Source organism: Tinamus guttatus, unplaced genomic scaffold, assembly GCF_059628265.1.
Source record: "Tinamus guttatus ecotype Peru unplaced genomic scaffold, ASM5962826v1 Tinamus_guttatus_pri_ptg000045l, whole genome shotgun sequence".
Taxonomy (NCBI): domain Eukaryota; kingdom Metazoa; phylum Chordata; class Aves; order Tinamiformes; family Tinamidae; genus Tinamus; species Tinamus guttatus.
This window is the reverse complement of record NW_028288579.1, coordinates 3153959-3180353: the sequence shown is the minus strand read 5'-3', so window position 1 is coordinate 3180353 and position 26395 is coordinate 3153959. Positions and strand designations below refer to the sequence as shown.

The 26395-nt window shown below is 51.6% G+C and overlaps 2 protein-coding genes across 2 annotated transcripts; both read right to left on the bottom strand.

Moving 5' to 3' along the window:
* Positions 1-2717: 2717 nt before the first annotated feature.
* Positions 2718-10083, bottom strand: FDXR (ferredoxin reductase). Its single transcript, XM_088538118.1, has 12 exons — positions 10050-10083; positions 9631-9722; positions 8854-8949; positions 7551-7673; positions 6838-6951; positions 6270-6371; positions 5820-5927; positions 5537-5621; positions 4534-4718; positions 4171-4342; positions 3543-3716; positions 2718-2848 (listed from the first exon to the last, which is right to left on the bottom strand). Exons 1-12 carry the CDS (start codon positions 10072-10074, stop codon positions 2718-2720), a joined length of 1407 nt encoding a protein of 468 aa, XP_088394244.1. The 5' UTR covers positions 10075-10083.
* A 2333-nt stretch (positions 10084-12416) lies between these two features.
* MMD (monocyte to macrophage differentiation associated) lies at positions 12417-26017 on the bottom strand. The gene is made up of 7 exons (XM_088538106.1): positions 25824-26017; positions 21629-21710; positions 16559-16719; positions 16120-16194; positions 15428-15529; positions 14641-14710; positions 12417-13261 (listed from the first exon to the last, which is right to left on the bottom strand). Exons 1-7 carry the CDS (start codon positions 25850-25852, stop codon positions 13061-13063), a joined length of 720 nt encoding a protein of 239 aa, XP_088394232.1. The 5' UTR covers positions 25853-26017; the 3' UTR covers positions 12417-13060.
* Between the last annotated feature and the right edge of the window lie 378 nt (positions 26018-26395).

Below are 26395 nucleotides of genomic sequence, written 5' to 3'. Positions count from 1 at the left end.
AAAACACCAGGAACATTTGGGGGCTGCCTTGGACCTGCTTGTTCCCCAGCTACTACGAGCTGCCCATGCGAGAGCCCAGCGCTGCCTCCCGCCCGTGGGCAGGGAGCGTGGGGCTGCACAGCTCTGCAGCCTGGGGAAACCGAGGCAGGACAGGGCAAAGCAAGAGCTGCGGGTTGCCAATGCTCAGCACTTACCCTGTGCCATCACCCAGCGCCGCGACGACCCGCTCCGCTCCGCTCCGTCCCAGGCCGGTCACGCGCAGGAACGGTGCTCAGGACGCGCCGCGTCGCGCGGGGCTGGTCTGCAGCGGCCGTCGTTGAAGCAGAGCCGCGACGGCGCTGAGCGCGGCCGGGGGGTCCAGCGGAGAGCTGGCGGCGACGGCCTCAGCCGCTCGGCCCCTCTCGAGGGCAGACAGGGCCCCCCGGCAGCGCCGGCCCCTCCAGCACCGCAGAAAATCGCTCGGCAGCCGCTGCTCCTGCAGCCGCCGCTCCTGCAGTCGCTGGTGCCGCTGCTCCTGCAGCTGCTCCTGCAGCCGCTGCTGCCGTCCGGCTGCTGGGGACAGCAGAGCGCGAGGCCGATACCGGCTGCGGATGGCGCCGGGGACGGTTGTGGCCCTGAGTCGCAGCCGGGAAGGGCGGCGGGAGCCCCGGGAGCAGCCCCGGGAGCAGCCCCGCGAGCCCCGTGTCCCGCGCGGGCGCCGCTCGTGTCCCCGCGGGCCCGGCCGCGCTCCGTCCCCGCGCAGCCCCCGCTCCCGGGCTCCCAGCGCCACCTAACGCCACCGCGGCAGGCGACAAGGGGCTCCCGGGACGAGGGGACACGGGCGGCCCCCGGGAGGAACAGGGAGCCCCGGGCAGGGCCGGGGCTGGGGATCGACCCGCAGGCAGCAGGGGAAGGGGCAGCCAAGGGAATCCAACGGGGGGTTATGTGACTGTTACGGTGCACCGAGGCTTAGCCCCCTGCCTACCTTTTGGTGACCTTGATGGCACTGTGGCTTTTCCAGAGCAGCCCATTAACGCCAGGCCGTGTTGGGATATTGGGCTCCGCAAAGCAAGGCGCTCCCTTAAAGCTATGGTCACATCCCCACAATTACCCTGCAGCAGCACCTGCTTGGGAACAGCCCCTCGCCGTCCTCGGCCCGCGCACTGCGACCTGCATCACGGCCACCAAAGCGCCTTGGCATCGACGTTGAGGGAACAGGAAGAAACCCCGGGGCCGGGGCCCCTGCCCCTACCTGCCCGTTCGCGGTCCCCTTGGCTCCGCGTCCCCTTCCCCAGCACGTATCTGCCTCCAAATCCAGTGCTGATGTAATCTCCTGCTCAAGGGTTCAGCATTAGGGCTGCATCAGCCACGAGACGTAACCAGAGCCACATCACACAAGCAGCTGTTCCACAAAAGCTTTATTGCTCGTTTGCGTATGAGGTCCCACTATCACATTTCCTGAGTTTCTTAATGAGCTTGCAAATGAGATTTAAATAGAAAAAAGGAAGCGGGGAAAAAAGGGTTAAAAAAAAAAAAAAAAAAAAAAAGAGAGAAGCCACTGATTCTCCTTGCCTCAGTTTGGAGCGGAGACAGTGGAAACAGAGCCTGGAAGCGCCCGGCAAAGCGTGCGCGAGGGCCGAGCACCCAGCGCGGCAGGGACGCGCCAGCGCTGCGGATGGACGGGGAATCGGGGACAACCCCCCCTGGGATCGGCCTTCGTCCACCCTCGGCCGTCACCCCCGGAGCTGGACACGGCCCCGGTGCCGCACGGAGCCGCGCGGGGCCGGGACGCGCGGGGGCGGCAGCGCCGCGGGGAGGGGATACAGAGGAGATTACAGCTCATGCCTCGTAATCTGGCTTAAAACCTGACACCGTCACCACGGTCAATTTGGGCTAAGAGGAGCAGTTAATGAGCTCCAAAATGCACAGGCCAAAAGCAAGAGGATGAAGTGGAAGGGAGCGAGGCGCCCCGTGCGCGAGGCAGGTAGCAGCACACACAGACCCGCCGTGACCCGGGACAAAACCAGGACGCGCTCGTTATCCCATTGCCCCACCGGCCAGCACCCACGTCCCGCTCGGGTTACGATCACGGCAGGCAGGAAGCAAATCGACACCCTGGTCTGAGGGCTTGCACGAGGTGCAAAGCGAGCGGCCCCTCCACGGCCGCCGTGGGACGCGCGACACGGGACACGCGGTGCGCGCTGGCTGCTCCAGAGATTGAGACAGGCACAGAAAAAGAAGCCAGACTCAAGTGGTTGGTCCAGTCTGGCTTTCCTGGAAAGGTTTATTAAAAAACAATATTAAAAAAAACCCACATCTGCTCAGAGACCAGGCACGAGGAACAAGGCAAGGAAGCCACTTGGCCTGAGACCTACGGGGTGGGCAGCGAGACGCAAGAAAGTTCACGATGCTGCTTGCCATGGGGCACATCTCTGTCCTGCGACAAGCCAATCTCACCTCCTCGCTCCAGCTAATAACCTAATGGCCAAAGGCCTCGCAGGACAACGGGAACCACCTCCAAGAGGCGGCTGCAGACCCGGGGCCAGCCAGCAGCCTCGGATGGTTTTTTGCACACACAGTTCAGGAATCCGGAGCCCTTTACAGCTCGTTACCACAAATGTCCCGCGCCTGCCACCAGCCCCCGGCGCTGGCCCTGTTCGTACCTGCCGGGGCTGCCGGGTCGGCACCGCGCGGGTCGGCGCCGTGCGGGTCGGCGCCACGTTCCCAGCACCGCGGCATCAGTGGCCGATGAGCTGCAGCATCTCCTCGGGATCCACGATCTTCTCCCGGGGTTTGCCAGCAGCTTTTCCTCTTGCCACTTCGGCAGCATCTATCTTCTCCCAGTCCGAGAAGGAAACCGGGCGGACGCCTGCGGCGATGGCGAGACAGGAGGGAGACGTTAAGCAAGTAAGAACGAGTTCAGTCTCACCTTCCCGTGAGCAGGGAGCTCGTGTACAAGGCAAACCCTGGCCTTTTCCGACACTGTCAGACTCCAACATCATATAGGAGTAATAATTTCTACCACTGCAAGGAGGGAGACTGCGGGTTCGAGTCAAATTTGATTAGTCAGAGCTTTGCAAGCCATAACAACATGAGTATAGCACCACCTTAGGGGATAAAACACTTCCAGTTTGCTGTTAAAGCTCGGACAGTTAAGAGGCAAACACACACTTTAATTGAATGCCTTTAAACAGAGCAACAGCAAATGACTCTCTCGGGCATTTTAATCTTTCCCCAAGTTTGCCTGAAGGATTGCTAAGAAAACCATTCAAGAGCAATAGCTCACTGTCCACAGCTGACAGTGACATTTTACCCAAGGTCTGCGCTGCTTTTAACAGCCTTTCTCAGAAAGTGGTCATTAACCTTAGCAATGACACTGATTTTGAACAAATGCAAGTCCCGCTGCCCCCTGTGCTTTGGAGCAGCGACACGGCGGCACGACGCAGTTCCTGAACGGAGCTCCCGAACGGAGCGCGTGGGAAGCGCTGCCCTGCACACCGAGCTCCACGGGGAGCGCGGGTATCCAGAGCGGCAGCCTTGGGTCCCCCCGCACGCTCACTGACCCCGGCTGCGCAGGATGCTCCCCACGGCCCCGAAGCCCTCTCTGGAGGCAGCCACGTCCAGCACGCCCGCCTGCAGGTCCTCCAGCACCGCCTGCGCCGTGTCGAAGCTGTCGTTCATGGTGCTCATGATGACGCCCGTGGGGCCTCTCTTCACCCACCCGCTGCAGTACAGCCCTGCAGAGCACAGCGAGGGCCACGCTCAGCCCAGCACGTGGCCAGAACCCCCCTGTCCTCTGCCAACCCTGGGGGCCACCCCAAGCTGTGGGTGGTAGAAGAATCCACCTCTCGGGGGGTGACCGAGTGTGGTCCTCTGCTGGTGCTGATATGGGAATTTGTGCAACTTCACACTAGCACTAAACAGCCGTTGGGGCTGTATTGCCTTAGTTACAGCCTCCAAGGACTAGTAAAACCACCCTGTCCTTCAGCACTGGCTGCTGCAAAAATAGAAGTCACTAACGTGAGCTGGGAACGGCACAAGTCTCACAAAGTCTGACAGATGCAGCTCAGTTCCTCAGTTTCCACCGCCTGACACACACGACCGCCTGTATCAGCGTCCTTGCTGATGGGCGCCTGTTGCCTCAGACCCACAAAGTGCCGGCTGTGCTCGACACCCGCCGCGGATACAGACCTGGAGCGCCGCGCACCCTGCCCGAGCTGTTGGGGATCACACCGTGCCGAGGGTCGAAGGGAACGGCCGGGTCCAGGGGCAGGCTCCGGTAGCCGATGCTGCTGAGGACCAGCCCGCCCTCGAGCTCCTCCACCTCCCCCGTGGGGACGGCTTGGGCAGAGTCACCCGAGCCCTGCGAGGGGAGCAGGAGGCTGCTGAGCACCGGGCAGTCCCCGGGGATTTGCTAAGGTATTTGCCCCTCTGCAGCAGCAGTGAGGAGCGGCAGCAAGGGGAATGCTGCCAGGATGCGACCGCTTCCCGCCCAATCCCCCGGTGCCGTTTGGGCCGGGCCGGCACCGCCGATGGTCTCCGTGGAGCCCCTACCTGCAGGCGGGTCAGGGCCACGCGGACGCCCCGCGCCCGCGTCCCGTCGGCCGTGGGCAGCACCTCCTGGGGGCTGCGCTGGAACCGCAGGCCCCATTCCCGGGCGGCCGCCGTCTCCTGCGCCGGCTGCTCCAAAGCCGTTTTGATCATCAGCTCCGTCAGCCGCTTCCTGGGCCGGGGGGCATCTGCAGGCAGAGAGAGACCTTCGCAACAGGGACCTCAGCAAAAGGCCCTTGGGAAACGGCGGGGAGCCAAGGCCTCGTCACGGCGGCTCTCGCTCCTGTGTGAGTGCCCATCCAGAGCGCGTCACACGGACGCCTTTGAGATGACAAACAGCAAGTCAAAGTGACCAGGAGAGCCCCTGAGGCTCGAGGCCATGGGGCACACAAATCAAAGCTTACAGTTTTGCTGTCTTACTAGTGCTCAGAGGCAGCAGCTCGTGGAAGAGATCAAGTCTCTGGACACCCCTGACTAACTGAGCCTTCTCTTTTTAGCTCTGCAGGATGTTCTTAAATCAACAGCCCTGGGCTGTCCCTTGACAGGCTCCCCCATCCTTCCCCAGCCTCCTGCCCTCATCACTCCGAGGACGGTTACAGTCCCAAACAGCAAGGAGGGCACACGGACAGGGAGAACAGGGCTGCCCTCTTGCCTCCCTGGCCTCTCTCCCACCGTCCTGAGGCCAAGCCACACCAGGGCCAGCTGGTGCTCGTGTGCCACACATTAAGGTCACACAGGGCAAGAGCCTCTCTGATCTAGGAAATAAAAACGGGCAGGAGAACCTGGTGATGGCCAGAGCACTTAGGAACCAGAACCCAGCCCGAGGAGCAGAGGGAAGTCACGCACTGTTGCTGTTGTTCTTCAGGAACTGATTAGGAAGGACAGCAAGGTTTCTGGGTTCATCCTGCACTTCCCAAGCATCTCCAGAACTCTCCTATCCAGGAGAGTGCCTTGCCTGTCTGTCACAGCGAGTCCCTGTCTGGAGGACTCAGCACATTTCCCTCACCTTTAACAGCATTTGCAAGGCCTGTGAAATCAGCAGGGTCCAAGACAGGTCTGGCACCAGGCAGGTTGATCATCTCCCGCAGCTCCTGGGAATTGCAGGCAGGAAAACATGAGCCATGGACAGAGGCAGCCTCCCCTCCCCGGCAGCCCAGGCCAGGAGCCCACAGGTGAGTACAGGAACACGGACACCCAGGGCCATCCTCCCACGGGTGCCACCTCTCCCCACGCGGGAAGGGAGCCCGGGTTGTGCACGAGGAGCAGCGCTGCCCACGCGCCAGCCGCACCTTGATGGTGAAGGAGACCTGGAGAGGGCCCCTCCTGCCCACCAGCCACACGCGCTTCACCCTGCTGCAGGCCAGGGCTGCCAAGGAGCTGGCAGTGATGTCCGTCTTCTGCAAGACACGGACGCGTCACGGGACAGCGGGACCAGAGCAGGGCTGGGGGAAGGTGGGGAACGAAGCAGCTTCCCAAGGAGGAAAAACAGCAGCAAACCAGGCTGCACATGCAGGGACACTGGGGTGGGAGGAAAAGCAAGTCATGTTGCTTTACACAGAGCTATTTGCTCAACTGGCCTTCAACACTGGAAGTACTTTTATGAGGCCGTAACACAGGAGAGGTTAGAAGCCAGCAGCCCATGAGACTGCTTCAGGGGAATCACCCCCAGTCAGGTTCAATCTTGCCAAACCTGGGCCACATTCTGCCTTCACAGCCCGGAGCATCAACCTGTGACTCACCCTGAGGAGATCCAGCGGGGACAGGAGAATCCGGGCAACATCCAGTGCCACATTGCCATGGCCCAGGACCAGCGCCGTCTCACAGCTCAGGTCGGGCTTCAGCTGCAGGGAGAGAAGAGGCCCAGACACGAGCAAATTCCCCAGGCTGCCTGTCACCTCGGATGCACCTCCACGACTCCCTTCTGATGGGTAACTCCACACTGGCCTCTTCCCAGAGCAGACACAGAGCTGCTAACGGGCACCCCTGTCGTCCCCTGTCCCCTTCCCTCTGGGATGGCGCCTCCAGGAGCAGCGGCTACGTCGGCAGGGCCGGCTAAAAAGCTCCTTAGCAGAGCATCCCCCTGGGTCCCCATCTGGCCTGGCCAAAAGGTGCTGGCAGCCTGCAGGGCCAGCTAATCCGCTCTCACTGATGTGCAAATTGTCCACATTTCTATCATTTAAGAAGGATTTAACATGGTGCCTGCTAATCTTTTCCAACTGCAGCCTTTCAGGCAGGACTTAATCTGGAGCTGCGTGTGTGCATCTGGGTGCAGGTGGGAGAGGCAGCCACGGAACCCGCTCTACTCACGTGCCGGTTCTCGGGCAGCCCGTTGTACCAGCCCACGAACGCTCGGGCTGAGTAAACCCCAGCGAGGTTCTCCCCGGGGATCCCCAGGGCCCGGCTGTCCTCGGCACCGTAACTCTGGGGAGAAAGCAGGCACAGTCGGGGGCTGCTGTGTGCGGGATTTCACCCCACGGTGTCAATACCCCTCTCCAGCAACCCCCCTGCCAGGATGCCAACCCTTGCCCAAGGGCCTGGACACTCAACAGAGTGGATAAACATCGCCCAGGCACAGGGACTTCACCCTTCTCCTCAGACGCTGCTCCAGGTACTGAGCCCAGCACCAAACCTGGTCTTCCCAGCCTAGACACGACCAGGAGACCACGACAAACCCAGGGCAGCGCTCAGGAGATGGCAACAAATTCCTATCAGGCACATATTGGCCATTAGAGGGACCAGGTTCCTCAACAACTGATCCTTCCGCTGGGGTTTGCGATCTGCTTTTGGTGTTCTGCTCTACCACACGCTCCCTGCGAGGCTTTGGACACGTGTCCCAGAGCCTCAGGGTTGTGAAGTTGCCCCAAAGCTGGAGACAGGCTCAGTCACCACAGGAATACGGCACCCAGAAACACCTCACCCAAACAAACCCTCTTCTGAAGATCCCAACGGGAACAACGCGGCAGACCCTGCCCGCAGCCTCCCCAAAGGCAGGGCCAGCCTCCAGGCCTCCTGCTACGCACCAGCACCACGGCGTGGTAGGCCTGCTGCAGCTCGCGCACCGTCACGTCCCTGCCCACCGCGACGTTCCCGTAGTAGGAGCAGCGATCCGAACGCGCCGTCTGCGTGAACGTGTTGATCACATTCTGCCGAGATCAAACAAGCACCACAAGGCTGCAGCCAGGAGCCAAGGTCTGCGAGTGACAGGAGGTTCCCATCCCCTCTCCTCCCCAGCCTTGACACCGCTTCTCGCTGTCATTCCGAGGCTCTTATCTAGCAACGGCCGCAGATAATTCATTGCAAGATAAACACAGCTGTGACTTGGCACCGTTTCCCCTATCAATTTTTTGGAAGGAAGATCAATTTTTTGCACCCCCTTGGAGAAGATGAGGAGCTTTTAGTATTTTTAGCTCTGTTAAGTAAACACTGCAGCGGGAGAAAACTCCTCAGCAAAGGTGAAGCTTGCGACACGGCCCTGCCAAACAAGCCTTCCCACCAAGGCCGCTGCCTGCCAGCCTCGTGCCGAGCCTTCCTGGGAACCCTCCGCACCAGGAGGGGACACGAGGCAAGGCAGCACCCCAGCTGCTTCTTCCGAGCAGATGGAGCTTTGCAGTAAAACCCCCCTTTTCCCATGCAGGCCCAATGACACTGATAACAGCACAGAGATCACGATAATGCAGAAACTGCTCCAACCCACAGCTATCCCACCTGTGCTCGGCACTACTCCTTGCCTTTCAAATCAAATGGATGGGCGCATTTTGGTCTATTTCAGCAGATTATATGGAGAAATTGTCACAGAATATTGCTGTCTCTGGGTCTCCTATACCCTCCTAGTGCAGCCACCTCCACCCCAGCTCAGACACAGCAGCTACCAAGCCCGATTCCTCTGCAATAAGGGAAACAGGGTGACTTTGGCATCCCTTTGGTTTCCCTTCTCTTAGCCCAAACACACGCACACAACCCAACCACAGCCCCCGCCAAAGCAGAACTGCCAATTCCCAGCGATCCAAGCGGGTCTCAGCTGAGCCCTGGCACACACTGACCAGTGCCGTGAGTTCATCCCCCAGCAGTGGCTCCCATCACACAGCCCGTGTTTGACCTGGCATTCGGAGGCCTGAAGCCACATGTCCCCTGCCATCAAGCCAGGGCCTTGCAGGGTCCCAGAGGGGACAAGCAGGAGACTGGAACATCACACGGCCACCGCAGCGTGACAGCCCCACACCGAAATGAGCTGCGGGGCTCCAGGAGGGACACAGACCGCCCCGGCTGCGCCTACGGCCGTGACGAGGGCAGATGCCACGGGCGAGGGGTGGGAGCAGCACCCACCTTCACCTCGGGGTGGTCCGGGGCCACGCCGAAGCGGACGAGCCCGAAGGGAACGGGCAGCTTCTCGTAGATATCCACCTGCGCCCGGTCATGGTGCTGCGGGGAGAGAAGTCGCAGTTAAGGGACAGGGACAAAGGCCACGCGAGGCCAGCACTCTCGGGAGGGCCCCGCATCGCTCGCGTGCTGCTGGGGCAGGGGGGAGGGATGCGCTGAGAGCCCAGAGCCAGAACAAGGGGAACAGGACAAAACGCCGCAGCGCTGGGGGTTTTAGACAAAAACTTTGCTTCAAGTGCTTTGTTATCTTGCATTTCGAGCCAGCCTCTGCCCAGAGATTAGGAAGCCCTGAAATCCGCCCCTGAGGTTTAGTAACAGCTACTTTCCAGCACATTCCACAGATAGCACAGCGCAGTTTAACGGCCGGGTTGAGCTGCTGCATCTCTGCTCAGCACCAGCAGCCCTGTCCTGAGACGCAGCCTCCCTTCCAGCCGCATCACCCGGAGCACCGACGTCCGCAGCCCCGGGCAGCGCCCGCCCGCTCGCCCCAGCGCAGCAGGACTTGGGAAGGCGGCTCCTTCGCATCCCTCCGGCCAGCAGCCAATGTCACCGCAGCGGGGAGCTGCGGGCGCAGACAGCAGTTTTGTTCTACCAGTTCTGGATTTCGTTCTACCATCTGGTGCATTCTAGAAAGCCCAGCAGATTCTGGTATCCGCGTGCAGACGCCAGACAACCCGGTGAGGCCCCACGCGGCCAGGCCGGGCAGGGAGGGCGCTGCGGTACCTTGAGCAGGTGCTGGGCCGTGTAGAAGCCGGCGGGGCCGCTGCCCACCACGCAGAGCCGGGGCGCCCGCGCCGACAGCCACCGCCGCAGGCCTGCGGGGACACGGAGCGGCGTGAGCGCGGGGCCCGGCCCGGCAGGGCGGCGCGGGGCCCCGCGGGGACACGGGCCCGGCGCGGGGACACGGGCCCGGCGCGGGGACACGGACCCGGCGCGGCGCCTCTGCCCGCGGCGCCCATGGCCGGGCCGCGGAGCGCAGGAGCCGCCTCCGGCGCCGCCGCTCAGCGCGAGGACGCGGCGCCTCCCCCGGCCCCGGTCCCGGTCCCGCCTCCGAGGGGCCGGGCGGGCTCGGGCAGCGCCCCCAGCGCCCGAGGCGCCCCGGGACCCCCGGCCGCGCTCCCGCCGCCGCCACCGCCTCGCACCGCCCGGCACGACTTTTGGTCCCATCCCCGCCACCGTCGCCGCACTCGCTCCACCCCCTTTCCCTGGCCGACCAATCGCTCCGACCTTCTTAGCATAACCCCGCCCACAACTCGCGTGAGCCGCAGCCAATGGCACGGTGCGGCGGAAGTCGAACGTACCATGGAGAGAAAGGGAGAGAGAGCGTGTCTCGCGGCCGCTCGTGCCACCGCCCTCTATGGCGAGGCCTCCGCGGTACCCGCGCGGCCGCGGGGACCCTGCGGGGACCCTGCGGGGACATGGGGGCAGGCGGGGGGACATGCGGGGTCCGGGATGTGCAGGGGGGATGCGGGGCAAGGACGTGAGCGGCAGGTGCGGGGTGGAGGGCTGCAGGGATGGAGACGGGCCCCGCAGCGCCCGGGGCAGGGATGCGGGGTGGAATCCGGAGTCCACACACACACACAGACAGCGCCTCCCCTCCCCGTCCCAACTAGCTAACTCCCCCTCTAACCAGGTACTAACCCCCCTGACTAGCCACCTCCCTAGCTAACTACTGGTCTATTGCCCACCGCCCTACCTGCCCATGCACCTACTTACCTACCCCCCTACCCCTCCAAACTACCTGCCCAGCCCCTCCACCGCGGGTTTATCGAGGTCCCGTGCCCGGCGCTGCGGCTCCGCATTCCCGGTCTCACCGTAGGGAACGGACCCTCCGCCCGCCCGGGGAGCGCCCGGTGCTGCGGAGCGGGAGGGCGGCGGGAGGGCCCCGCTCCGCGCGCTGCCGCCAGGGGGAGCCGCTGCCCGCGCCGCCCCGCAAACCTCCGGCCACAAGTTCTGCATTATCATTAATACTATTGTTAAAGGAGTCAAAGGAGCAGAAGCATCGTTAGGAGCAGCGACATGGCCGGGCACTCCTGCCTGTGTGCAGGAAACAAACCCTTGGAGTACTAAGTACTGGGGAAAGATTACAAGAACACCCAGGCTTCCAAATCGCACAAAATGTTTATTGTTTGGTCTAGGACATTTAATAACATATTGACCAGAATACAGTAATTCAAAAGATTTTGGCGAATTCAAATATTTTTAAAAACCCATTTCAAACACTCCAAAAAAAGCAATGCCATGAAAAATTAACTTAAAATTAAAACAAATATATTCAATCAATAGTTGCATTTTTGACTACAGAAAACTTACGAGTATTTTAGTGGTTTGAACAATACTGCATTTAAACAAAGTATATGAAGTCACAAAAAGTGAAGTTATTAAAATAGACGCAATGTTAAAAAACGGAGGCATCCAGATGTTTGAGCCTGTAGGAATTTCCTGCCCGGCCGTTTTCCTTGTACTTTTCTGGGGCAGGGAACCAGCCTGCTGCAGCGGTGCCGCCTTCCCCATCGCCCGCCAACACCCACAGCGATTCCTTCCTTCTCAGTGCCTTGATTCTGAAGTTTGTCCCTCTTGCAAATTTCATATACAAATGTATAATTCTAAAATATGCAATCTGCTGGCAAATCTAGATGAAGTATTAAACAGTACCTTGAAAAACATCCCTATTTATTACCTATTGTTGAAGACAGGCAATATCCAGAACAAAATCTGAAAAAGGCAACACGTTTTGTTTTTCAACACTGACATGAAAAAGTGAGTAAATTAGAAAAAGGATAAAAGTCAATCTTAATATAAGACATTCATAATATAGTGGGACAGGATACAGTTATTGGACAAACAGTATTACAATGAGGCTTCCACATCTGGCCATTTGATGCACATGTTCCACAATCATGACTCACTACCACATTTTTGTTTTCCTATACAGAAACTCGGCATACGGGTCAAGACCAGTTTTACTCCATGTGAGGGCTCCGAATGATGAGTGACCTGTGCTGAGTTCTCCACACTTCCCTCCCTGGAAGGCTACACTTACAAAGAACCAACCAGGAATTTAGTGGTCAGCGATTGCTCAGTACCTGCTTTCCCAGCAAGTGATCCCAACAAAAGCTGGTGGAAACTTTAATAATAATCCCTTTGAAAACCAAAGCCTTAGTATTACAGCACCGGTGCGTGTACTGACTTCGGGGACACTACCAACTCTCTTAACTTGGATAGCAGGGCATTAACTGGCCCCCTTGGTTCATGCTGCCAAGCCCTGATGAGGCTGCTCTCGTGCAGATGCTGCCCAGGTGTGCAGCACGCGGCAGCACTGGGGATCTGGAGACAAAGCAGCGCTCCGGGTTCTTTAAAGCACTTACTTCCATCAGTACAGCCAAATCAAGGTGCTGTGCCTGCGGTACTATAGATTAGCAGTAGTATTACCAACGTGTTCATGTTAAAACCTGGCAGAATCACACTTAGATTTTTAGTCTGTAAAAGTGGTTATTACAACTCTACACGTAATACAGCCTTTGGAGAGGTATGTTTGCTTGTCAGTACAGTATGTGGAATGTAACCATTTCTTGCAAGATTTTGCAATATGAATAACTGCATAGATGACAGTTGTGTGTTTTCAGTTCAAAAAATGTATTTAAAGTTTACAAAAAAACACGATGAGTTTCTATAAAAGTCGCATTATACCAAGATAACGGGTGGCAGAAGTAGACCATCCAGCTGCGATTCACCTTTAGTGAATGACTAGTGGAAAGTGATAGAAACTAATTTCAAATAAAGAGTTACATTTTTCTTATTGCACTGACTTCACAATTTGAATCACTAATTTAGAAAAGATTCATATATTTAAAAATTGTAAAATTAAACTAGAATACAAAATTTATTTGTAAACATCAGGTAGCCGGTTCTACTAATGTGGAATGGACTCTTAGTATTGCAGTTCAGGATCGTGGTTACTTACAGCACTTGCCATAGCTGAAGGGCAATTCCAGGACACATACAACATCGGTTCACAGTAATTGTGTTCAGAGAACTATCAAAGTCAGTGCATTTTTTCTTGTGCAACTTCCCAATTTCCCCCAATTCCTTAAGTCAAATAATACTGCTACAGAGGCCAAGTGCAGATTCACTTGTCCTGCGCCCCCAGGTATCACAAGTGGCGAATGATGTCGGCAGGACTCCTGTAAAGGTACTTCCAAATAGCATAGTAATGGACTGCAGCTGCTGTGGCCACAAACATGTGCCAGATGGCGTGGGCAAAGGGGATGATGCCATCGCTCTTGAAGAACACCACCCCCAGACAGTATATCAGGCCTCCCCAGGCGACCTCCTGAAGTCCATCCGTGTTGCTCTGCCAGTTAATAAGGAGAAGTTAGGAGCATGGTGTAAGGAAGGAAGGGAGTATTTTACTTAAAGTACATTTTTCTTCCTCAGGATGGCCTGGATGGCATAACTCAAAACATCCTGAATAGTAGGTTTGACCCACTCAGATTGACAAGTGGCAAAAATGATTTGCTTAGTACATATTTCAAACTAATCTAAATATGTATTTATTTTACTTGGCACTACAGAAGGTACAGTAAGATAACACAAGGTAAGCCTGACATTTTGTCTGTTGCTGGCTGGTAGAACAGGCAAATATAGAGAAAAATAAAACTCCACTGTTGCATATGAACACAAGTTGAATGTGACCAATTCTACTAGCTCAATGAATTATCAAGTAGCATTTTGATATAACACCAATTTAATGTGAAGAATGACTGAAGTACTGTAACTGGCATGACCTTTATATCCCAGATACACAGCTCTAAACAGACTGCAGACTCTAGGAAATCTGGCCTTTGTAGAGCATAGATTTGGAAAGTTATACCTTATGAATCTGATTTACATTTGCAGCAAAGAGTTCTTCAGAGTTGTTTAAAAGGCACATAAAGAATCAAAGTTGAGGTGCAGGAGACGGGCAGAAAGGTTTTTTACCCGTTTCCAGATGCACCGGGGAATATATATATATATATATCTCAATTTGCCGATAAATGAAATAGCTCAGATACAGTGCATCAGCTACATAAGTTTGATATAGTTCAGCTACTCAACATTTCAATTCTGCTCTGCTTCACTGATTTAAAAGGAAAGAGGCCTAGTAATAGATTTTTTAAAAAAATAAGTCTTCTAGACTTGTTCCACTTAAGGCATTTTGATTCATTTTCTCATTTTACTTTGTTCTTAGTCCAGGAGAAAGAACACACGCATTAGTTTTTCAAGCTCTTAAGTGTAACAGGAAGAAGAGCACAACATATGTTGGCAGATGTGCATTTCACTTTCCAAAATAAAACCATCTTTCATAACTTGCAAGTAGTGAGCAGACATAAGTTCATAAATAGCAAAATCGAAAAACATTGCTTCAACAGATTAACATACTTCATATCTTTCTCATTTTTAATAAAATAAAACAAATTGTTCTGTGCAATATTTTTGGATATGGGAATATTCATGAAGCCTCAAACTAAATTATTTAATTGACACTCTGGATAAAAAAACCAAACTTAAAGTGGCACTTCACTGAATTTGAACTACAAACTTAGAACATAACTGGATATTTGGTTCTTCTACGGCAAGCATGTATAGTTATGCTGGACTGAAGTTAAAATCTGTTCAGAAAACTACAGCTGCACTGGAACTTAAAATCTGTTATAAAAGGAAAGTTCATATAAAGTTAACTGCATTCCTTACCATGGATGTCACTACCAGAGCAGGAGAAAATCCCATTGCCAAGTAGAAAAAGAGTTCAACAATCTTGTACCTAAAAAGGAACAAAAATTAAGTCATTTAAGGAGAGTGAACACTTCATTTAGCAGTAAAGAAAATATTTTTACTCTTTATGTTAATACCCAAAGCCTCCAAAAAGCTTTCTACATAGAGAGATAACTGATTTTTTTTATCAAAATAAAACTAGCAAAGCTAGTATTTACCTCAGCACAATAGATTTGCAGACAATATCTTTTTCTCTAAAGAATTGGAAAAAAAAATGCTTCTAGGCAGTAAGTAGCCATGAAAATACAACCATCAAGACTTCTTAAGTTGAAGCTGCTACAATAGCTCATATCCAAAACAAAGACCAGTTGGACTTGCCCACCGATAACAGGGAAGGGAAGCACTCAGCAAGGCAGGGCTGCTCCCGAACACGGGAGAGGCCAGATTCCCAGCGAAGCTAATCGGAAACCAGGAGAATCACACACAGTCACAGAAAGGCTGAGGCTGGAAGGGGCCTCTAGACATCACCCAGACCAACCCCTGCTCTCCAGGGACACCCAGGGCACAGGGTCCATCCAGGCAGGTTGAACATCTCCAGAGAAGGAGCCTCCACAGCCTCTCTGGGCAGCCTGTGCCAGGGCTCTGGCACCCTCACAGGAAAAGTTCTTCTCATATGGAGAATAGATTTCCTGTGTTTCAGTTTGTACCCATTATCTCCTAAGCTTACAATTTCAGTTTAGATTTAACTTCAAACAACTGTTCTTACTTTTCATGGTAGAGAAATACATAAATAGTTCCTCCAGCAGCCATTAGCCAGATGAACCAACGCATATGAGATGCCAGAGGTCCAAGCTCACGCAGATTTAACCTGGAAGTAAACAGATTTTAACAGACAAGTGATGAATAAACATAACATGTTGATAAAGAAGTAGTGAGGCTTTAAAGTTGTAACTTGAGCATGAACAGACATCTGAAATTGAGGTCTTGTGATACAAAAATACCATTTAAACATATTAAGTATTTGATAGTGTCAAAATGTAAGCTGACATGCACAGTTTTCATACTTAACAGCTACCTGACACACCACTATCAGTTTGAGGGTCATCTCCATAATTCACAGCAAGAATAGAAGAAAAAGGGAGAACATGGCTCAAAATGTCAGTTCAAACTTCATTGTTAACAAATATAGCAAATATAGACAGGAAGCCAGGATTGGAAACAAGTATTTCAGACTGAAAAGCATTGACATTTGAGAAAAACATTATTGCTATAATTGGAAAGAACATAAATGACTTGAGATCAAGACTAGAAGCATTGCAAAGACTTTATGAGAAAATATAAAGAAGGATTTCTGCCTAGTTCCTATCAACAAATAGAGTGAATCCTACTGTATTAATTAAGTCTTCTAACCTAAACTGACCAATTTTCTTTCTCTCTGTAGGCAGACAGATTTCTTACCATGGTGCATATGACGCAGCAATGAAGACATAGATCATCATTCTGTCACACATATGGAAACAATGTTCCATGGTCCTAGAAAGAGAGAACAAGTCACTAAGACTAAGATTTAATTCTCAACATCAGCTGCTTTCTCACATGCTTTGGAATTATTTTAGGGAAAATGGTGCTATTTCTGCAATCCCTCAAAACCACTCTGACGATGTCCAGCTGGCTTCAACTTTTTTTGGGGGTGCACCAAATACATCACTGCCTGTATTCATGCTTGGCTTACTATTTCTTCTAATAGAATCGAGGTTTTCTTAGCAATTCAGTACAAGCTACCACTCCAACCTCCTTTAAAATCCTTAGTGTTTGGCTGCTTAAGAAACCTTTAAAATAATAATAATCACAGAACATGAACAATAAATTATACAATAAGCAGAAGCTATTGCGGTACCGTAGGTGGCTCTTTTTCCAGGAAACGATGTGGAACACCGTGGACACGATGAAGAGCGCGCAGAGCCCCACGCCGTACATCCAGGCCGTGATCTTCTCCCAGCGGTCGTCGGAGAGGCGGTGCAGGAGAGCGCTGCCCACGATGGCAGGAACGATGAGGAACTACGGGAGCAAAGGGCCTTTGTTCAGTGTCCACCCCAGCCCCCAGGATACCACCCACGGGACAGCGTGCAATATAAAACCATATGTATAGAATATCCAGATGGTATCCTATTCATCGGATCTAATTCTTCATGTCGCTGTGTTGATACTGTCCAAGTCCTGATGTCTGTGCATCTTAGACACCTGTTTGTGGGTAGTTTCTCCTCCCACAGCATTTAAGATAGATCACTAGCCTCCCTAGGCACTATAATTTGCACAAAAGCAAGCATTTGATAAGTCTTACTAATTTATTTTCAGTCTGCTTCACTTTTTTAAAAGTTTTTGAGCTTATTTTCGGCTTGTATCTAGGCCATTCTCCTTCGCATAAGGACTGAGCAATGAACAAAACAGAGAGAAACTTAAAACTCCTTTGTCGGGGGGGGGAATGGAAAAAAAAGCATTTAGAGCATGCAGGTGAGAAGAAAAAATAGCAAAGGTTTGCAGATCTTGGGTTTTAGATATCATAAATCAGCTGCAAACTTCTAGTTCGAACAGATCCTTAATACATAAATATTATGGTTTTTAAGGTAATGTATCCCAGTGTTTTCCTCACCACCTGCCTCTCAAAGCAGTTTTTGTTCCCACCTTCCTTAGCATGTTCATAGGAAAGAGGCTGCAGGCTTTGTATAACTGCTTGGAAATGCATGCAAAACACCACTGCTTTCCAGGATAAAGTCATCTACCTTTGTCTCTTCAAAAGGACAAACTAGGAAAGCAACACAAAAACCATCCAACAAGTATTTAAAGGAAAGAAACTGCTGGCTCCAACATTCCTATCCATCCACTATGAAAATAGATCCTTTGTCAGATTTCTAAGTTACAAAACTATAATACAAATTTCCTTCCTCCAATTGCTCCTGTATGTTTGAAGATGTTAATGAGTTTACCTGAATTGTAAATAAACCTCATAGTTTAAACTATGAGTAACCCAAGTCCTGCATGCTTATTAACAATAAAGGTAGGAACCAGGAACATTCAAATGAGTTTGGTGCTTCTGCTTTGCATTACAGGTTTGATAGCCAGGAGTGCAAAGTTCTGGTCTCAGCTGCACCATCCCTGCCCTTTTTTTGCTTGGAGATGAGAAGAAATTGATGTTCTGCTCTGTTACAGCCTAAAAAGTGCAGGGGATGCTGGATGAGTCTGAAAAGCATCTGGTTAATCCAAAGAAACAGTTAAAAATCACCACTTCTGTATTTTTAAGCGCATCAGCTGTAGCTTCACTGCTCTTGCATCTCCTTCATTTTTTGCAAAGCTGAGTACAATTAACGCAGGAGATGCAGAATGATACAAGTGAGAAACAGGACGTCCCTAGAGCTGCAGCACCTGGAGCAGCAGCAAAGCCTCTAATCTGTGGACCTAGGCAGGTAGCCTGCATGCAGGCACTGCTTTATCACCTGTGTTCCACAGAGTCGTGGGGTTAAAATGAACAATTGTTCAATCACCTCTTTCTTCCCACCTTCGGAGAGAAGGGTGAAATTCATCTTCTCTCTGCCTTGTTCCGACACTAAAGAAAAAGAAATCTGCTTCTCTAGAACGCCACCATACTAAAAGGAGAGGGATTTATTGTTTTTTCTAGTATTGTATTTGGAAACAAGCACACTTGGCCTCCATGTCCTGATATGTTTTATTACACCTCTTTTGACCAAAAAAGCTGGATTAAAACCAAGGAAACACAGAAAAATAGCATGTCTAGCCAATCCAGTAAAAGCTCCTCAGATATTAATGCCATACCAGATAACATATGACACAGAATGCACTATTTTAGCTACTATACATCTTCTGCAAGTAATCTTGCAGTAAGTTTTGTTTTTGCAGTACTTTGCAGTAAGTACTTGTTTTAGTGAACAAAACATATTTCCCATGTTCATTTGATAAAGCATCTTGAGTGCAAGAACAGAATTTTAATCTTCATAACGGAGAAGCAATCAATGGTTCATTTAAAAGAAAAAGTAAAGTAATCAAATAATTAGAACAGCCAGAATGAGTGTGATACCACTGTGCCATTTTATAGCAATGACATAGTATTTCTAAGTTGCCAAAATTCCTGGCAATAAAATAAGCAAAGCTTTTTGTGACTTTAAGCTAATTTCATTATGAAATGCAAGTGTTCCAAATGAATACTGTCAATATTAATATGCTGTGAGCAAAACTGTGATGCACCAATTTAATAATTTTGGCTCCTTCATTAATACTTGCTAATTAAAAAATGGAGTTGGCAGTGAGATTTAAAGGACATGAGAATAAGGCAACAATTTCACTGATTTTTCTGCAAAGATGCCAGAAAAAAAATAAATAAATAAGAGAGTCTTAAGTTACGATTTCCCTTTGCAAAGCAAAGGGAAACAAAGTATTTAATATATATATATATATATATATATATTTATGTCCATATTGTATTTTTAAAAGATGATTTGGGCACTACCTCCATGCAATGTAATTTGGGAAACCAACCACCACTATTGCCAACAGCTGCTGCTGTGAAATAGCCTTAAGGCACAAAAATGCTGAAACAGTAAACCCTGAACTTGACCAGCCGTAATTCAGTGCAATTGCACTCTCGTTACTATCTTACAGCAGTGTAGAAGCAGCTTTCTGACATCTTCGTTCTAATTATTTGGTGCTGCTGAGTATACTAGTGCTTTACTCAGTACTCTATTCCCACAGAGAGACCTAACTATCTATTAAATATTTTGCTTTGGTATAACAGCATCAACAGCAAATTGAGTTATTTGGTTTGCCACAGGGTTATGCAGGAAATTTAGTCAGCAACACGACCTTTGGCATGCAAGCCACTGCAGCAAACCCAGCACTGCCCTTCCGTTCCACGTGCAATTCATCGAGGGGGAAATGCTAACAGCAAAGATAACCCTGCGCTGCCTCCTTGGAGCAGGAAGACAGTGGAAGATAAACAAACAAATCAATCAACAAAGCCCCCAAGCCCCACGTGGTGCTTGGAGGACAGGCCGAGGCAGCGCTCGGCTCGGGTGACCAGGAGCCAGGTCCAGGGTTTCTGTGTGCAGGTTTTACACGGGGACAAGCAGCCACCCCCCCACATTTTGCTTTATCTTACCTTGCAGCTCAAAGGGTTACGACTCCTGCTTCTCACACGCTGCTTCCTTCCTGCTCCTCTAAATATAGAGGTGTCTTTTCTGCCTCTACATTCATCTGCTTAGCTGCCCTTCCTGTCTCCTAGTGTCTAAAGATGATTCAGTGCTTCTTTTAAAGCTAAAAATCAAGACATTTTAAAAAACTTCAAATTTCTACCTAGAAAGGCTATTTTAGTATGCTACATGCAATTAGCTTTTAAGTGATGTGACAAAGCTACACAAGATTTCGTATCCTAATTTCTTAACTAGTATTTTGGAGGCAGCTGCCAACGCCAACGGCTGCATATTTGAATTGAAAAGCCAGAAGAGACAGACACCTACCCAAGGAACAGAGCCATGCTCATAAAAACAGATTGACAGCTTTGAGCTGTGAATAGAGCTTTGGAAAAGAGCTAGAGCGCAGGCTGCTAAACACTGTTTTGTTGAGATCGCATCAGTGTCTAATTGAAACCTCATACTGTAATCTAGCAGCACACACTCAATGCACAAGCCTTTTTTTTTTTTCCTCCTCCCCCTTTCTCTCTCCTCCAGCCAGATGAAGGCTAGAAGAGTTAAAGAGGATAGAAACTGTTGCCAGACGTTTTGAAATCTAACTCTTTGGCCAGAGCAAACAGGATTCGTACAGGGATTAAGAGATAAACTATGTATTTGTGCTAACTAACAGAAAGTTGCTTCATTTCTCTGGACAAATAGGCATATTTTTATCTAGTGCTGTAGATGAGACCCCTGGTTTAAAACCACACAGAAGCCTCAGCTGCCTTTCTTATACATAAACCAAGGTGATTCAGTTTTGCCAGCACCACAGAGCTGTACCTCGATAATTTATAAAATGCACAGGATGGATCTTTAGGAGTAGATCTCCTAGAACTGAAGAGTCCCACCCCATGCAGCACCTGGAGAATTCGTATTTGCAGTTTGCTCAGGAGACACCAGAGATGAATGAGAATGAAGAACGACACCAAAGTCAAACATAGTCCATATCTCTGGAGTTAAACACAAGGTCAGTGAGGAGCACCCACTGTCTTCATAAAATGTCAGTGTAAGAAAACCCCCCTTTTTATAGCCCTTCCTCAAAGTGCAAGACTGCAAATTAAACCTCCCAATTACAACACACACACCCCCCTACCACTGGTCTATTTTCATTATTTGATGTATATGTCACATGTTCAGATATATGGGTCCTTATATTATGGAAAGGAGGACAGACTAGGATTTTTTTTAGCATTTGTGATCAGCATTGTTAACACCCCTCTCTAAATACCAGTGCTCACAAAGAATCAGTTTATATATACTATTAAACATGAGAATTAAGTCATTATAGCTCTGCTAGCTAAGACTCATAATGTTACCTAAAACTTTCTCCTTTTAATGTGGGAAGAACAACCTCATACTTCCATTATACAATTCCCACAATATATGCAAGCACAATCTTGCTCAACTACCACATGCCCATGTTCATTTTGCTGCCGTCCTCCTTCCACTGGCACAGAGGAAAACCCTCCAGTGAAAAACAGGCGACTAACTTTGGTAAAGAGGAACCTTACGAAGCACTTGGAGGTTCTGGAGAATCCGAACACGGACTAGCTATCACCAAACATCTAATTAGCGTTACATTTACTCGTCTTTTAATAGCTGGAGCTTGTTTAACAAAACCAGAGAGGTTGTAAATATGACTACACTTGGGCAAAGGTAAGTATTTAGTCATCCAAACCCACAAGAATTTGCCAAACTTCTAGTTAAAGAAAGGAGGAAAAAACACTTACTGCATGTGTGTAGCAGTTAGCAGCATGTTCATAGCAAGTGGGTTTGTAGCGGCTGTTTGCTGGAGCCGGGTGGTTCATGAACCTGTTGGATAACCAAGGAGTACTGTCAGGAAACACAAAAACCACATTTTTGGAGTGCCATAAAGCAACACTTCCAACCTAGTAGTGTTAAAAGTAAGCACAGACATGTTTAAGGTAGCTGTTACTTAAGCTGTAATCTCTCCCAGATAATCTCTCTTAGCAGAAAAACGTTAAATAAATTTCTGAGGCTGTGCGAGATGGAAGGTGATTTTCAAGCAAGGCTTTACTCGTTTAACAGAAACTGAACACCAAAGTCAGACCATCTCCCAGTGAAACCAGAGCTGGGAACTGCTCCAGCTCCGGTACCCTGTGTCCCAGCACAGCCTCCTGTCACACAAACCCTCCCTGCATCCCAGCTCGCTTCAGAACATGATGAAATTATTCACTGGCAATTAGGGAACCAATGAAAGCACAAGACATTTCAGAATATATTTGTATGCTCAAAATTAAAAAGTTAACAACTGATCAATACACAGAGATTGTCAGAAAAAAAAAAATAAAACCAAGACTATTTTTAGGACATCCATAAAATGGCCAACCTCCTACCAGGGCAAAAAGCAACAACCAGAGTCTCATAATTGGAAGAAATAGTTCCCTACTTGTCAGAAAAGCTGTTTTTTTCTAAAGCAATCCATAAAAAAATCCTTCCAACTGCTTAAGGGCCTTGATAAAGTAACACAGTATCACAATCTCCTCCGAGCTGTAGCAATTGCAAGTAACAATTTCACCCATTACTGATATGAAAGGTAATAAAAATGCAAGCTTTATTCATAAAGGCCTCACGTAAGCGGCTGCTGGAAAATGGATCATTTCCACTATATTGCCAATACACTGTTAACCTGGCAGCCCGGAGCTGGCAGGTTCCCCCTTGCCCTCCCGGAGGACGCCGGACGCGGCGGCGCTCGCAGCCGGCCCCGCGCTCGGTGCCGTGCGGCTGCCGCGGCGCACGGATCTGCAGCGGGGACAAACACCCGAACGGCCACAAACGGAGCACTCGGGCGCCCGGCTCTGCTTCCAAGTTAGGAAATGGGTTAAAAATAAAAGCGTCTGCTGGCCGAGCCGCGTGGCCGGGTTTACACGGCACTTGCTCAGCTCCGCGGCCTGGAGCCTCCCGAGCACAGCCGGATCCTCCCTGCGCTGCTCCCAAGGGGCTGCTGCCCTCACAGAGACCCAGGGTCATCCTCAGCACTAGCTCCATAATTCCGGCCATCCCGATTTTGTGTATGATCGCCATCCCAAAGAGATATCTATAAATAACGCAAGGTTGTACCCTCAGGGGACATGCCATTATCCATTAGAAGATTCCTTTAAGAAAGTCTTTTTCCTTTCCATCTAGATTTATTCAGCACAGAAGATGATGGATCTTTCTAAAGGTGTCTCAACAGGACCCTGGGTAAGTTTTTAAGACCGAACGATGACAAAACAGTTCTCAAAATCCCATTTATTGTTTGGGCCTGTTATTCTCCCCAGTGTAAAGACAGCATTAGTAGTGGTAAAGCAGAACATAAAGATATTAACAAAGCTATCCTTTTTTTCCTGGTATCAATACAAAGAATCTTTGTCTTTTTTTTCTTTGCTTGTTTGTGCCAACATAGGAATGATGCAAACATTCATGCATCTGTGTTACAGTTTTACACTGGCAGAGCAAATGAGCAGATCATTTCAGGAAGCCTCAACTCTGATTATTTACCAACTAAAACAGACCAACCAAAATTAGCAAGGTGGCTCTTGAAAGGAGAATATCGCCAGAATCCCCCAAGAACTGAAACTTGTTTTTCTTTTGCTGGAGATCTATAGCAGAGCAAGACTATTAGGAAGAGTTCATCTATCTTCTTCACCCAAATCATAAAAACAAAGACTTCCCCCCAGGGTTTCCGTTTTCTGCAACACGATTACGGCAGCACAGAACGTTGGTTTTCCTCCTATTCACAGGCCAAGTTAGCCTGTTATGAAAAATATAACAGAGGAACAGTCTCACCTTCCTTAAAGCAAAAATGTGATCTACAGGATTCAGATACTGTTTAAACCCAAATGAAGATTCCCTGCAACGCAGCAGTTAAAGCTATTACCAAATGCAAGGCAATGCGATGAAGCCCCAGCAATGCAGACTCCAATTTACAGGAAAGCTCTCCAACCGAATGCTCTCATTTCTCACGTGTTCATCCATAGCAGCCCTGGGGGATCCGGAGTCATCTACGCGCAGACACACGGCGGTAGCGCCCCGGAAAGCCCAGACTCTTGTCATTTACAATGCTGAAGGCTGGAGAGCCTCGTCTCCAGCATAAAACATGAGCTCCCGCAGCGCCAGGATCCAGCACGGCTACAGCTGCACGACCACGTCTGCTGGGGAGATTCAGCTCCTTTGAGCACCAAAGTGAGGCCTTTTCAGCCCAGGAGGCCAACACACAGCCCAGGACTCCCCACCACCGATCTTGGCGCTCCATAATCACCTCCTGGCACTTGCTTTATTTATTTATTTATATTTTCTTTCAGTGTCTTACTGAGAATCACAAAAGGCCGCAGCTGACTCCAAAGTTTCTTTATCTATTTCACAAGCTGGATGTATTTTGACTTTTCTGCACAAAGAGCAATTACAGCAAGACGTGAGGCAAGGATGTTTTTACCTAAAGGGATTCAGGGCTGAATCTCCGTGCATTTTAAAGTTCAGGATCTACTTGAGCCCAAGAAGGACTAAGTGCTTTATAATTTCAAAGCATAAACAACCTTTAATGCACACATTTGTGTGTTGTGTATTTTCTAGTATCACACCACTAGTTTCTCACCAAAAGTGCAGAAAAAGAAAGTGACTTTCAGATCTTGCTCTAGCCTTGACTCCGGTCTGCTGAACAAATTATTCTTTGGAGCATGAAACAAAAGTTCTATTTCTTTTCAGCAAAAACAGCAAATACCAAGAGGAGTCTCAAGGATCTGGATTTTTGAGGCTTTGCAGGAAGCACATTTCCCTGATTCAGCTCAAAAGGCCCCATATTTTTAAGCTGGAAGGGAAGTATGTTGCTTCTTTTTGTACCATTTGTTTTTGTGCTTTCCAGCACCAGGAGAAGACATTTAGGGCCCCATAAGCTATAAATAACAGCATATGAAAAACAAGGGGAAGACAACTCCACAAGAACAGAAACATACACTAAAGGGGGCTACACATTTAGATGTCAAAGCAATTAGTTGTGTTGTCTGCTATCTTTGTTTTAGAGAGGGGAGAGAAAAAAGCAAATTAAGAGACAAAAAAAAAAAAGAAAAGAAAAAAAAAGAAAAGCAGTAGTGCATTTTCACAATGACCATGCAGGTAAAATTTTGAAGAGAAACAAACAAGCTTTGAACCGGGTGAACGTCCCCGGCCAAGCCGGTGGCTATTTCTGCATTGCGCGTTGAGCCCCTCGCAGAGCCCCCGGGTGCGGAGGCGCCCGGCCGCGATCGGTACCGGTACCGCGAGCGGCCACGGCCACGCGCGGAGCCCCGGAGCCGGCCGGCGGGACCGGACCCGCTCGCCCGGGTCGCCCCTTCGCCCACGGGCTCGCGCGGCCACGCGGGGACAAAGCGAAAGCCCCGGCGCCGCGGGCCACGCGGGGAGCACACGCGGCGGGAGAGCTCCCTGCACCGCCCCAGCTCCCCCAGCCCACGCGCGAGCCCAAGGGGGGAAGATCCCACGCGCAGCCCTGTTTGTAACTCCCCTTCGCCCCCTTCCAGCCTCGTCCCCCCCTAGCCCTGGCGCGCGGCACGAGGAGAAGGGCCAGGCTCCCCGGCGAGGCAGCCCGTCGCCCTAGAGCGACGCCAAATACCTCAAACTCGCCCATAAATGTGTATTTGTACAGACACCCGCGTGTATTTACACGCAGGTTTACGCGAGGACAAGGCCGCGCCGCCGAGCCCCGGCACGAGGGAGCATCCCCGGCTGCCGCCGCCCGCGGCGAGGGCGGCCGCGACCGCGCGCCGGATGCGCGAACCTTCAAAGATTTAATAATAATAATAATAAAACTAAAAGGGACCGCCGGGCAGACCCCAAGCCCTCGCTGCCACCGCCGTGCCCTGAGCGGACCCGCCCGCCGCATGGCAGCCGGCAGCGTGGCCGGTGCCGCGGGGAGCCCCGGGGCCGCCTCACCTCCTGAAGCGCTCCTGGAGCCGCCGCATGGGTCCGGGCCGCCCGCGCCGGCCGGGCGGCGGCGGCGGGCGGGGGGTCTGGCCGGGAGGCTGCGGGCGGCTCCGGAGGCGGCGAGCGCCGGGGTCCGGGCCCTCATTGGCGTGCGAACCGCCGCGGCGCGCAGCGTCCCGGCCGGCCGGCCGGGAGAGCGCGGGAGGCGCGGGGGCCGCCGGCGGGCACGGGCCGCTTTAACCCGCCGCCCGGCTGCCCGCAGCCCGCCCGGCCGCCGCGCGGGCCCGCCCCGGCCCGCCCACAGCGGCGCGGCCCGGCCCCCGCCGGGACATGGCGGCGCCGCCGCCGCCGCCGGGGGGGCGCCATGTTGCGGCGCGAAGGGGACCCCGCCATGTTGTGGCGCGAGGGGAGCCCCGCCATGTTGCGGCGCGAAGGGGACCCCGCCATGTTGCGGCGCGAGGGGAGCCCCCCCATGTTGTGGCGCGAAGGGGACCCTGCCATGTTGTGGCGCGAGGCGGGACCCCGCCATGTTGTGGCGCGAAGGGGACCCCGCCATGTTGCGGCGCGAGGGGGAGCCCCGC